We start from the raw sequence: 14,321 nt of genomic DNA, 5'->3' as shown, positions 1-14,321 counted from the left end.
TGTCAGAGAAAATGTATGGAGTGAAAAGTACATACTTTTCTTTAGGAATCTAGTCAAGTAAAAGTAAAAGTTAGCCACTTGCTTGTCATTCCCACTCGCCAACACTAACCGTTGTCATCAAATGGACTCATGCTAGCCACAAGTTCTGACTGAGCTCAATTGTCATGAAACGCAAAGACAGCGATACGTTTCTCTCTCTTTCATACATACTTATAACGAGGAGCGCCCACAATGTGTTTTGTGCGGGGAAGTGCTTAGTAGTGCTACGACAGTGGAAAAGGAAGTCAGCTAGCAAGGTATTGTTGTCATTTAATAACAGGTGATGACAAGCAGAAATAAGGGAGTGCTAACTAACTCTCATAGTAGTAGATGTGAATTTGTCTTTCAAACAATCCCCTGTTCTTGTACACAGCTAATAGCTAACGTTAGCCAAAGCAAGCTAGCTACTGTAACAGTGCAGATGAAGATGAAAAAAAGATCCGGCTTTACTGTACATTTTACTGTTGAAATGATTGTTGATAACTAGTCTAGGTTGAAACGGTTGCTGTTAAAATACAAGTAATAATTGTTATTGTTAACTGGAATAAACTGATTGAAGCTAGATGCTTTTTGAGGCAGTTCTGGGTTGCTCATCTACAGTACCGCAGGAAGCGGTCTCCTGCCTGACTGAGAAAGCAGTAGATTTTCTGATCCAGTTTGGCACCACATACCTATGCGAGCCAAGGTTCTCAACTCTGACATACTTAGAAAACAAGTACAGAAACTGTTTCAAGGCTGAGGATGACCTCAGAGTTGCACTGTCAAAAACAGAGCCCAGAATAGACATGCTTGTTGAAAACTTCAACCAGCCACACACCTCTCATTAGGACTGTGTGTATGCGTGTGTTTTCTGGTCTACATCTGTGTGATTTGATCAGTCAGTTTATTCCAGTTCAGAATAAAAAAATATGTATTTTACCAGCAACCGTTTCAAACTAGACTTTCAACAATAATTTATACAGTAAGATGTACAGTAGGCCTGATAAATGTTTTTCTGTACTGTTACTTAGGGTTGCACAATCAAAAAGGCCGTGTGTGTGTTCTGTTATTCATCTGTGTGATGTGATCAATCAGTTTATTCCAGTTCAGAATGAAAATGCTTTATTGTATTTTAACAGCAACAGTTCCAACCAAGACAGGAATGTAAGTGTTTTTAATGGGGGGAAATAAAAATGAATAGATATTTATATGGATATTGAATTTCATTGTAATTTGTTTTTGTCTATATTGCATTTGTTTTAGGCATAAGGGCAATAAAATGTACCAATATTTATGTATAGTTGCATATTTTCCTAAACTTGGGTCCCAGGAAAACACAGAATTTCTCATTTGGGTCCCAGGCTGATAAAGTTTAAGAACCCCTGCTTTAAAGTATTTTTACTTAAGTGCTTTACACCACTGTTACTTATATATTGTAACAAGTGGTAACTATCCCAACACTGGGATATGCATAGGCTCTTGAAGAACTCATACACTTGTGTAAGCCACATTAACGCGTTCAACCTTAACATGTGATAACAATACAACAGATTAACCCGAATGACATTTACTCTTACGGGTGACCCAAAAAATCTGCCTGAAAGCCACACCCTACTAAGCCACGCCTCCAGTCTTCTGATCTGACCCGCTGGGTCACATCTCAACAATCTAGCATCAACAACCCAACAATCTAGCATCAACAACCCAACCGTGCTCTTTTTAAAGAAAACAACCCAACTAAGTGACCCAATGCCTGCAACCCAGCAATTGGGTCATGGAAACAACCTGGCATTTTTTTGAGTATAGAGAAATTGAGTAGTGATAAGAGGGTTGCAATTTCAAATCCTTGGAGCTGGAAACCCCACCTCTGTATAGGTGCATATATTATATTGTAGCTATCCAGATGTCCAACTAATTCAGAATGCAGCAGCATGTCTCCTAACGAAGACCAGAAGGAGAGCACACGTAACATTTATTTTAAAGTCCCTGTATTGGTTTCCTGTTAGTTTTAGAATTGATCTTAAAAATGGCTTTATTGCTTTTTAAAGCACTTCGTGGCCTTGCACTCAAATACATGTCTGATATGCTTTTAAGATATGTGCCTGGTCGGTCCCTCAGATCCTCTGGCAAAGGCCAGAATAAAAGTGTTTGGTGAGGTTGCCTTAAGCCAGTATAGTCCTGGCCCCTGGAACAGCCTGATGGAGCACCTTAAGGCCTCAGAAACTGTAGAAATGTTGAAGAGAGATCTTAAGACCCACCTTTTTAGTCAAGATTTTACTTAGGGTGCTTTCATTTCATGTCCACTGCTATTTTATTGTTGTTTTACTATTTAAACGTCTCACCTTTTATTATTCTCTTTTGTTAAGCACTTTGAAATGCAAACCCATGTAAGAAATGTGCTCTATAAATATGGTTTTATGTGATACAGTCGTAAAGCATAATTGGAATACCAACATATGCAATCAAATTCACCTGGGATATGCTAATCAAAAATGACCTACCAAACTTGTTGTCAGGGGAGCTACTGTAATTGACCACATTCAACACCCCAGCAAATCAAATCGTTTTTTGGGGGTACGATGGACTAGTGCTGGATTTTTCTACACACTCTCCCCATCAAAATTAGGAATTCTTAATTGAGATCTGAGTCCCTGTAGATTAGGTTCCAGCGATTTCATTATTTTCAGACGAAATGAAAGCTGCCAGCTACTGGCCCACTGGCCTTGTTTCAATTCCCATCCGGTCGCCGCCGTGACACGTGTTTCTTTTAAGTCTGACTTACTTCCTAGCTGGCGGAGGGGAGGGAAAGGGTAGAGAGGAGGGGAGAGGCGGAATATGCTTCCAAACAGAAAGTGTGTCAGATAAGTGCAGTAGAAAACAGGTCATCAGTATTACAGGTTCCAGATGTGTCTGTGTGTGAATCCATGCTGGACAAAAGGATGTGGAAAACATTATAAGTGACAGATTTTGTACATTTTGTTCAAATTGATTGAATTGTAATAGCAGAAGGACAGTTTGATTTTCAAACCACCCAGCTGCAGTGACCTTTTAGAATATTTTCTGGGTCACGAGATCAGTCCTACTTCCTCAACTGATTAATTCTTCAATATTGCTAACACACCTGATTTAATATTTTTCTAGTGAATTATTCTGTTAAATAATTATTTGAATGATTGACTAACCAGTTGATTACTACTACCCAAGAATATACAGTACGTAGCATCCAATATACTGACCATGAGTAGCAGGAAATGGCATGACACATCTTCCATTTGAAATAGTGACTCTTGTCAGGGGATGAAACATTGAAATTAAACAGCTCTGATTCACCCAGGTCCTGACCTGACATCCACAGGCATATTGCATTTACAACTCTCTCTGGCACGCGCACACACACACACACACACACACACACACACACACACACACACACACAGTACACACACACACACACACACACACACACACACAGTACACACACACACACACACAGTACACACACACACACACACACACAGTACACACACACACACACACACACACACAGAAAACACACACACATACACAGTACACATACACCGCACACACACATACACACACACAGTACACACAGTACACACACACACACGCACACAGTACATACACACACACGCACACACACATACAGTACACACACACTTTTTTGACCAGCCAGCAGGTGAGCTACTGTACAATAAAGGGCCGGCTCTGTGGTACAGATCGATCATCAACCTTTTTCTTTCCAACAAGAACAGCATGGATGTTCTGTCTTCTAATCATTATCGCCTCTGAAAAAAAAGGATTTACTCTGTAAATGCCTCTACGGTCTCAATAACCGCGCCAGACAGTGACCATACTGTGTCTGTCCTCGTAACACTTGAATCCAGAGACTGTACGGACATGTGGTCTGTCTGTCCTGCCGTGCCCCCCCCCCCCCCCCCACTGATGACTCTGATAAAAGGGGGGGGGGGACTTCAACCTGAGTTAAGCATGACTAAATGGAACATAAAATTCCCTTTTTATGCACTTTTCTCTCTAAGCATATTATGACCTTGAACTTAAGCATGAGAATAGCATGCTAGTCACCCACTATTCCTTTGGGGTAGAGATCATAGAAATAAAGATGTGGCGGAGGTGTGTCTACATACATGCCGTATTCTGACCTCTGACCTCTACTTTCTTTTCAACGATAGAAATAACACCATTCTCCATGCACTGTAATTTAGAAATGTATAAGTGCTATTGATAAAAGCTAGGTAAATGAGTAAGCTGTTTGGATAAATGTATTGTAAATATAAATCACAATTGTTTTCAATCTATTTTAACTTATGATCGCCGCAGACAAATGTGAAACCAGTCATATGGCAGAAAACTGAAGCATATCAACATATCACCTTTTCCACAGTGAAGTTAATGAAATGCCGGCCTTATAGCCATAAGTAAGTGACAGTATAGCGCCAAACCTACCGAGTTGATTTTTGATTTCTAGCGTGTTTTAATTATATGCCCTTTTCACAGTATTGTTTATCATTTGCATCGTGTTAAATATTAGACACAGTCGGTAGCCACCATCACTTATACCCACATTCATTCGGTTCACGCGACTGGACCATTGTCATTACAGTTCCATGATTAGTGAGGATTACTTGGGTAGATATATAGGACTACTGTTCAACCCCTATACTTTTCTCACCTTCCAATATTTCATGGATTGAACAATTGAATATGGCATTTTTTTTATTATTTAGAAATACTTACCTAACCCTAAATAATATGCAAGATCAGAGTATTTTTAAAACTTTGTCAGGATCGGTGGTCCCCTGCGGGACAGTTGAGCTAACATAGGCTAATACGATTAGCATGAGGTTGTAAGTAACAAGAAAGCTTAAATTCTTGTTAATCTGTTAAATTTATAGTAGCTATTACAATGAAAGAATACCATGCTATTGTTTGAGGAGAGTTTTGAACATGAAAAGCTATTAATAAACAAATTAGGCACATTTGGGCAGTCTTGATACAACATTTTGAACAGAAATGCAAGGGTTCATTGTATCAGTCTAAAAACGTTGCACATACACTGCTGCGTGGCCAAAATCTAAATTGCACCCGGACTGGAATGATGAAATTCTCTTGCATTTCAAAGATGATGGTACAAAAAAAAAAAAAGTTAGTTTTTTTCTTTGTATTATCTTTTACCAGAGCTAATGTGTTATATTCTCCTACATTCCTTTCACATTTCCACAATCTTCAAAGTGTTTCCTTTCAAATGGAACCAAGAAAATGCATATCCTTGCTTCAGGGCCTGAGCTACAGGCAGTTAGATATGGGTCATGTCATTTTAGATCGAAAATAGAAAAAAAGGGTCTGATCCTTAAGAGGTTTTTAAATCTAGCATTTGGTGCTGAAAAGGAGGTGAATATGTGTGTATACATGGCTTTCTTCCATTGATCCCTGATATTCTGAACAGTTCTCTCATATATTCTAGTCCAGTGGTCACCATCCGGTCAATCGCATTTCTGTAAAAAAAATTAAAATAAAACCTTGCGTTCCAATTTTTTTTATTAGCTTCGCACTTTTGGTGGTACTGTAGAGGCACTTGATTCAGCAGCCCTCGCACCGGGAAGGCAAAATCTTCCCATTTTGAACCATTTCATGTGTATGTAGGTAGAACTCTGCCTCCCCGGCAGGCCTAGACAGCAAATTAGGTGCACCTATAGGCCGACCGCTGCCCAAATAGATAACTCAGATCACCTTGTCTGCACAGTTTCCTCGAGCCATACACTAAAAAGAAGCCTCGAACGCACAGAAAAGTTTATACTGTGAGATTTCTAAACTTTAAAAACCATGACTAGAAATGGACACAACGAATACAGCAGAGAGCTGCTGGTTTTATGGGTAAGTTATTCAAGTTGTTATTCAGCACTGTCAACACTATGTTCAACATTTTTATAAGCCATAAAATGTGCATTCTGTTCTCCCTACGTCCACTCGTGCTACAACCAGCACTGCAGCTGCAATTAATGAGTACAGCAAAGTGTTTCAATAAGCTTGTGTTGTTATTATTAGCAGCTTGTGTATTTTTTTATATTGAGGAATACTTCACTTTCTCTGGTAATAAGAATAACAACATGAATTGGTGCATGAGGCAGAAATGATGCAGTGCAACTTGAGTTTTGCTGTCAGCTGGAGGACTGTCCCCTTTTCTCAGTGAAGGGAGGGAGAGCGGAGGGACGCTGAACGGCAGCCTCACAGCTGCTCCATCCCTCCCCTCAGAATGACCATGAGATGCAGGCCATCAGTCCACTAAAAAATAGTATGCTCACTCAGCTGTGCCTCACAAGTAATACAACAAATTATCTATTACTAGTGTGAACATATACTGTATCTAAAAAAATTCAATCGAATTTTCAAAAATTGTCTGAGAAGAACAACATAGGAACAACGTAGGGCAATTCAAGCGTAGCCAGTATGCAGTGATAATGTTTTGGGCCTATAGCCTACGGCACAAACTTATTGCTAAAAGGTAACTGCTATAGAACTGTTAATTGGTTAATGTTGAATTGGCTTTCATTTTTAATTGAGCGGTAGATCTCAGCATGCATTTTGACTCAGAAAGTAATCTGGACTCGTTTGGTGACCACTGTTCTTGTGAGTCTGTAGAGAAAATTCGGATTAAAGTTGCACCAATCTTAAAGGTAGGGCTTTAGATAAATGTACTGAAATTCCAATGAATGAAAACTCCATGAGAAATTGTGTTGGCCAGGAAGTGGGAGGGTTATCAGCAGTTGTATTACCTTTATTCAGTGCGCACAAGGGACCCACGCCCATTATGCAACTGCATAAGGTAAGTCCGAACATCAACTACTGAGAAGTGTGTAGGAAATGCGTACATTTTCTAAGCCTGAATCGGGGCCCAAAATGAATAAGATATATTTTGAATCTAAGTAGAGCCTCTGTTTTAGATTCTTCCAGTGATGGACATCTATTCTTCCAACACTAAATGGTGAAAGAACAGATGTTGAGATTGACCTGTTGGTTGCCATGTTCTCGCAATGTTAGATACTAATGTTCTAAACACATTTCATGAGAACATTGCAAGAACAGTCCTGTGTCCAGTTCTCTTAGGGTTATGCGAATATTCCATCAAAGTCACATCAAACATACACAGGACATGGTTGCCATCTTCTCAGAATGTGTAAGGGACGTCTTCGGGAGAAAGAGAGGAGGACCAAAGCGCAGCGTGGTAAGTGTTCATGATGATGTTTAATTAAACCGCAGAACAATAAATGACCAAGTGAATTTACAAAACCGAAACAGTACTGTGTGGCCCAAACACTCACATGGAAACAAACACCCACAAACCAAAAGTGAAACCCAGGCTACCTAAGTATGATTCCCAATCAGAGACAACTAACGACACCTGGTCTCTGATTGAGAACCATACTAGGCCGAACACAAAAACCAATATAGAAAAACAAACGTAGACTGCCCACCCCAACTCACGCCCTGACCATACTAAAACAAAGAATAAAATAACAGAACTATGGTCAGCACGTGACAGAATGTAAAAAGATATTCATGTTCTAGACAAATTTCATGGGGACGTTGCAAGAATGTTTCCAAAGAAACGTTCTCACAACAACAACAAAAATCCATTACACATTACGCCTTGTTACTGTTGCCAAGCCCATTAGGGCCCTGATTGGTGAACCACTGATTCAGTCAAAGCTCTTGTTGTCTGTTGGCACGGTCAGTGATACACACACATACAGTAGGGCTGTTATGGTAACCGTATTACCGCCTCACAGGCGGTCACGAGTCCTGATTGGCAGTCATATTCCACGTGACTGTTTAGTTACAGTAATTAGGCTTCTCCAAGCTCTGATGCTGCTGGTGGTCATTAGTAGCCTACCAAACTTGCTAACTGCCTGGTACTCAGCACTCTATTGTCCCTCTAATCATTCTGACATCAATGCAAATGGTATCATAAAATCTAATCAAACACTTCATGAGAGCCCATGAGCTCATGTTGCTCAACATTTCTATAGGCTATGCAATTGCGTTATAAAACAGAGTGATGGCCTCTATTAAAAAGAGGAGAATTCCATCAGCTTTGTATAGGCTAGGCCTACTATATTTATTTCTCAACTTCCCTAATATTAAACACATTGCTTCTCTTTACAACAGGAGTATAGCCTACCTGGCTGGCATGAAAATGAACCACGGGGAAAAGCGTCCTCCACTTACTATTTAAGTGCATAGATGACATTTTTTTCCCTTGCTCTGAGGTGAATGAAAATGTTCCATTCTAAATCAAAACTAATTTCACACATATATTATTTAGCATATGTAAAGACAAGATTAAATCAAGAATAGTCTGATGGGTGGCAACATTAGCCTCTCACTTGTGAATGATATATTCTCACTTGTGAGGCTATATTAAATACATTTATTAGATGTTTTAAAATGTAGATGTTCCAAAGGTCCGCATCAGTGGATGGTAACCTAGGCGTGGAAGCCAGGAGATTCTAAATGTGTTTATGTTATTTAAAAGTCAATTACCGTGAGACCGGCAGTTATTTGCTTGACAATCACTGGCTGACTAAAATTAATGAACACTACAGCCCTACTCACACACACTGCTTTTACTATACAGTGTTTTTAACTTACATATTTTACACACACTATTGCATTGTGCATGTTCATTTATACAGTAATTATTATTCAGCATTTCTTCACCTGGAATTTCAAATCACAACCTCCTGGTTCATGGCATTTGTATTGTATTTATTATGGATGCCAAGACAGCAGCTACTCTTCCTGGGGTCAGGCAAAATTAAGGCAGTTATACATTTAATAAAATATTACAAAACATTTACAACAGATTTCACTACATATTAAGTGTGTCCCCTCAGGCCCCTACTCTACTACCACATGTCTACAACACAAAATCCATGTGTACGTGTGTGTATAGTGCGAATGTTATCATGTGCCTGTGCCTATGTTTGTGTTGCTTCATAAGGTGTATTTGTATCTGTTTGTTTAAATCTAATTTTACTGCTTGCATGAGTTACTTGATGTGGAGTAGAGTTCCATGTAGTCATGGCTATATGTGGTACTGTGCGCCTCCCATTGTCTGTTCTGGATTTGGGGACTGTGAAGAGACCTCTTGTGGCATGTCTTGTGGGGTATGCATGGGTGTCCGAGCTGTGTTCCAGTAGTTTAGTCAGACAACTGAGTGCATTCAACATTCCAATACCTCTCATTAATAAAAGTAGTGATGAGGTCAATCTTGGGGCTAGGAGAGATTGACATGTATATTATTAACATTAGCTCTCTGTGTACATCCAAGGGCCAGCCGTGCTGCCCTGTTCTGAGCCAATTGCAATTTTCCTAAGTCCCTTTTGGTGGCACCAGACCACACAACAGAACAGTAGTCCAGGTGCAACAAAACTAAGCCCTGTAGGACCTGCCTTGTTGATAGTGCTGTTAAGAATGCATAGCAGCACTTTATTATGGACAGACTTCTCCCAATCCTAGCTACTGTTTTAACAATAAGGTTAAACCATGATGGTTTACGATCTAGAGTTACTCCAAGCAGTTTAGTCTCCTCAACTTGCTCAATTACCACATTATTCATTGCAAGATGTAGTTGAGGTTTAGGGTTTGTAAATGATCTTCCTGCTACTCCACCATGTCTATGTCAGTTATCAGTTAAATTGACTATTCTCTCATCATTGATTTTTAATTACTTGAACAATTTAAGGGATTTCTGTATAGATGTCTAATGTTGGTTGGGGCATATTAACCTTAAACTACACAAACCCAATAAGCACATGCCCTAGAGATCTCTCTTGTTGGGACAGTGCTTAGGGTGTTCATCATTGGTGCTGACGGCCTGGGTTCCAGACCTGCTGGGGGAATCACTCTACCCTCACATTCTTGTCATTATTGCCGTTCTAGATTGTATTCATCAGACTTGTTTATATGGACATAATGTGTATACAGTTCTTCTCTTTCACACATTTGTGGAACTTTGGCTGCCTCTTTCACACATTTCTTGAATTTTGGCCAAAGTTCCAAAAATGTGTGAAATCCAAAAGATTTTTAAGCCTTGAGACAATTGAGACATGGATTGTGTATGTGTGCCATTCAGAGGGTGAATGAGCAAGCAAAAATATTTAAGTGCTTTTGAATGGGGTATAGTAGTAGGTGCCAGGCGCACTGGTTTCAGTGTGTCAAGAACTGCAACGCTGTTGGGTTTTTCATGCTCAACAGTTTCCCGTGTGTGTCAAGAATGGTCCACTAACCAAAGGACATCCAGCCAACTTGACACAACTGTGGGAATCATTGGAGTCAACATGGACCAGCATCCCTGTGGAACGCTTTCAACACCTTGTAGAGTTCATATCCCAACAAATGGAGGCTTTTTTGAGGGTTAAAGAGGGTGCAACTCAATATTAGGAGGTGTTCCTAATGTTTTGCATAATCAATGTATGTTAAAAACAATGTTTGTGTTAAAAACACTGTCTGTTTTCTAACCATTTTCTGTGTATGTTTGATGGATTATTCTCCTAACCCACAGAAAACTGGACACATTAACATTTTTGCCACGTTCTCATGAAACGTGTCTAGAACATTATTATCTTATGTTTTGAAAACATAGCAACGATGTTCTATGTATGTTGGTGGGATGTTGATGGAATATTCTCCTAACATACAGAAAATTGGACGCATTAAACCTCTTAAGGATCCGCCCCTTTTTTTCAATTTCCGCCTAAAATGACATACCCAAATCTAACTGCCTGTAGCTCAGGATCTGAAGCGAGGATATGCATATTATTGATACCATTTGAATGGAAACACTTTGAAGTTTGTGGAAATGTGAAATGAATGTTGGAGAATATAACATATTAGATCTGGTAAAAGATTTTTTGTATTTTTTTGTACCATCATTTTTTAAATGCACGAGAAAGGCCATAATGTATTATTCCAGCCCAGGTGTGATTTAGATTTTGGCCACTAGATCGCAGCAGTGTATGTGCAACGTTTTAGACTGATCCAATGAACAATTACATTTCTGTTCAATATTTTGTATCAAGACTGCCCAATGTGCCTAATTGGTTTATTAATAACTTTCAATGTTCATAACTGTAAACTCTCCTCAAATGGTATTGGCATTATATTAGTTCAATGTAATAGCTACTGTAAATTGGACAGTGCAGTTAGATTAACAAGAATGTAAGCTTTCAGACATTATCAGATATGTCTATGTCCTGGGAAATATTCTTGTTACTTACAACCTCATGCCAATCGCATTAGCCTACGTTAGCTCAATCATCCCGCGGGGGGACCCACCGATCCTGTAGAGGTTAATGTTATTGCAAGGCTCTCATTTAACTTTTCTAGAACAGTTATATCTTAAGTTCTGAGAACACGGTAACCACGTTCTTGATCAATTCTATTTGATATTAAGGGAACACTCTCTTGAAAACATTCCTTGCAAATCACGGGAACACTCCTATGACACCATTAGTTAATGACTTAATGAAACTCTTAAGGGAACGTTCTGTTAAGTTGTGGGAACGTTTGTTGTTAGCTGGGCTTTTATGTAAGTACATTCAGTAAGAGAAAGTGGAGAGAGAAAGAGATAGATGTGGGCGATGGGGTGAGCTTTGATGTCAATATGCCAACAGCTATATTCCCTGAATACTGTATGCTGTATGCTGCTTCTCCCTCCATACAACAGAACTGAAAGAATACGGATGCCAATAATATTGACTTAAACCATTATGAATAAGTAAACATAAAGCATAAATTAACCCATTCCTGGGGGAAACAAAAGAACGGTCCTCTGTGTCTCTCTTGCTCTGTCTGCCTCTCTTTCTCTCTCTCTATCCCACCTCTCTCTACTTTTCTAGCATAAAATCTTCTTCAGGAATACATTTACAGGTCCTGGGGGCGAAACAGGTTTTCGACACGACCGCCAATCCACTTATCCACCCACCTATCTGCTGGCCGCACTGTGCAAGGGGAGCACACACTTCCCCTAGTTATGCATAAACACACATGTTAGTCGTTGCACATTTTCATTTCGTAATGATGAACAGCTATCTATCTAACCAACACAAGTCATGACATGAGCAGGTATCCATAGCTACACTGTATCAAGGCAATTGAATAAGGTTTCTTCACCAATTTGTAACTTACGGTACCATTGTCAGACTACGTCTCATATGTCCAAGGTTTGGAAATATGGATCCATCCTCATATACAGTGTGTCTAAGTACAAACACTGACTGAAGCCCAACGCACACAATGTATAGTCATTACTGTAATAGTCACGGCCTAACTGCCATAGACTAGATCCATATGGATATGTTGGCAATACAGTCCACAACAACAAACCACTGTGGACACCCACACAGCCATAGCTTTGGAGGTCACGGAAAAGAGAGAAAAGCGGCCCATGCAGCCACCTACCCATTGAACTCACAAGTAAATTTAGGCCTTAAACCCAAAACCTTGGCACAAGATAAACAAGTCATATTCGTGCAGGAGCTTCTTTTCTTTAATCCTCCAGCAACAGGACATTTAAATCGTCCAAATTTCACACACATACGCAAAGCAATCCATATTTCACTAGTTGTAAACTCACCCGCTGACCACCACGATGAAGTCCATGATGTTCCATCCATTCCTCAGGTAGGAGCCTTTATGGAACACAAAGCCCAGGGCCACCAGCTTGATGCCAAACTCAAAGCAGAAGATCCCGATGAAGTAAGGCTCAGTACACTCCTGTAGAGGAAGAGGCAACATGGATACGTTAGGATATCAGAGGGACGGGAGCCAAGATGGAACCCTATTTACCTTACAAGTGTAGGATCTTAATTTGAGCCGTCGGGAAAATAATCCTCCCAGCAACAGGACATTTAAATCGTTTTTGGGGTTGATACATTTTTCGTTAGGGCAAATCATGTCTGAAATGTCAAAATGGAAATTAAAAACATTAGAAGCCTTTTTATAAACACACTACCACTTTCATTTCCTCTGGAAAATTCTCAGCGACTAAATATGTATATAGTGCCATATGGACCATGATCAAAAGTAGTGCACTATTATACACCGAGTGTACAAAACATTATGAACACCTGCTCTTTCCATGACATAGCTGACCAGGTGAAAGCTATGATCTCTTATTGATGTCACTTGTTAAATCCACTTCAACCAGTGTAGATGAAGGGGAGGTGACAGGTTAAAGAAGGCTTTTCAAGCCTTGAGACAATTGAGACATGGATGGTGTATGTGTGCCATTCAAAGGGTGAATGTGCAAAACTAAATATTCAAGTGCCTTTGAACTGGGTATGGTAGCAGGTGTCAGGTGCACCGGTTTGTGTCAATAACTGCACACCACTGTGTCTTTCATGCTCAACAGTTTCCCCTGTGTATCAAGTATGGTCCACCACCCAAAGGACATCCAGCCAACTTGACACAACTATGGAAAGGATTTCGCCAGCATCCCTGTGGAACACTTTCGACACCTTGTAGAGCCCACTAATTGAGGCTGTTCTGAGGGCGAGGGGTTTGCTGGCCACTTTAGACTGTACAAAAAAGTAAAAGAAAGGTAGGTAAACTTACAGTATTTTAACCAATAGGCCAACAAAATAAAAAAAATTGTAGTAGTTCTCAGTCACATGAATTGCAATGTAATACAATGACTCTCTTGTAAATAACATCTGTAGATAATTCTTAATGAAATGAACTGTGGTCGCATTTAACTCTGTAACCCATTTACTGTAAGTTAAAACACTACAGTGAATAGTGGGCCATTTGAGATGCAGACTAAAAGTCTAATAGAAACCAATCAGGGCCTGTGGTCTCACCAGTCTTTTGGCCATGGGAGTCTTGTCCTCCCCAGGAAGATGTTGCTCCAGGGCCAGAACGATGCAGTTGGCCGTGATGGTTGCCAGGATCACCCACTCAAACGGTGTAAGGGCCATAAGGTTAAGGAAAGTTTTTTTTTTACACTATCATATACAGTACACAACAATCAATTTACAAACAGATGATAGTGATAGTGCTTATTATATTGGTGTTGTGGGGAGGGGGCTTATCATTACAATGGAATCTGTTACACTTCTATGGCTGTGGGTGTTGGTAGTTCCAGTAAAATGAAAACTGGACGGATGGACGATGGAATGGTTGATATAGAGAATGGCATCGAAACAAAGCAGTCAGAGATAATACGGTATCCATGGCAACATTACAGTAACGGTTATCTGAGT

General features: G+C 39.9%; 1 protein-coding gene across 2 annotated transcripts in view; it reads right to left on the bottom strand.

Moving 5' to 3' along the window:
• LOC109871525 (voltage-dependent R-type calcium channel subunit alpha-1E) overlaps window positions 1–14,051 on the bottom strand; it is a 79,379-nt gene extending 65,328 nt beyond the window's left edge. For both annotated transcript variants that reach the window (XM_031807134.1, XM_031807135.1), the window contains exons 1-2: window positions 13,920–14,051; window positions 12,695–12,834 (exon numbers count right to left, since the gene is read on the bottom strand). In XM_031807134.1, the coding sequence (XP_031662994.1) occupies window positions 12,695–12,834; window positions 13,920–14,036 (257 nt within the window). In that variant the 5' untranslated portion in view covers window positions 14,037–14,051. The remainder of the gene's footprint in view (window positions 1–12,694; window positions 12,835–13,919) is intronic.
• Window positions 14,052–14,321: the final 270 nt, after the last annotated feature.

Source organism: Oncorhynchus kisutch, linkage group LG27 (assembly GCF_002021735.2).
Source record: "Oncorhynchus kisutch isolate 150728-3 linkage group LG27, Okis_V2, whole genome shotgun sequence".
NCBI classification, from domain to species: domain Eukaryota; kingdom Metazoa; phylum Chordata; class Actinopteri; order Salmoniformes; family Salmonidae; genus Oncorhynchus; species Oncorhynchus kisutch.
The sequence above is the reverse complement of the archived record's forward strand: the minus strand, read 5'-3'. Positions and strand labels throughout refer to the sequence as shown.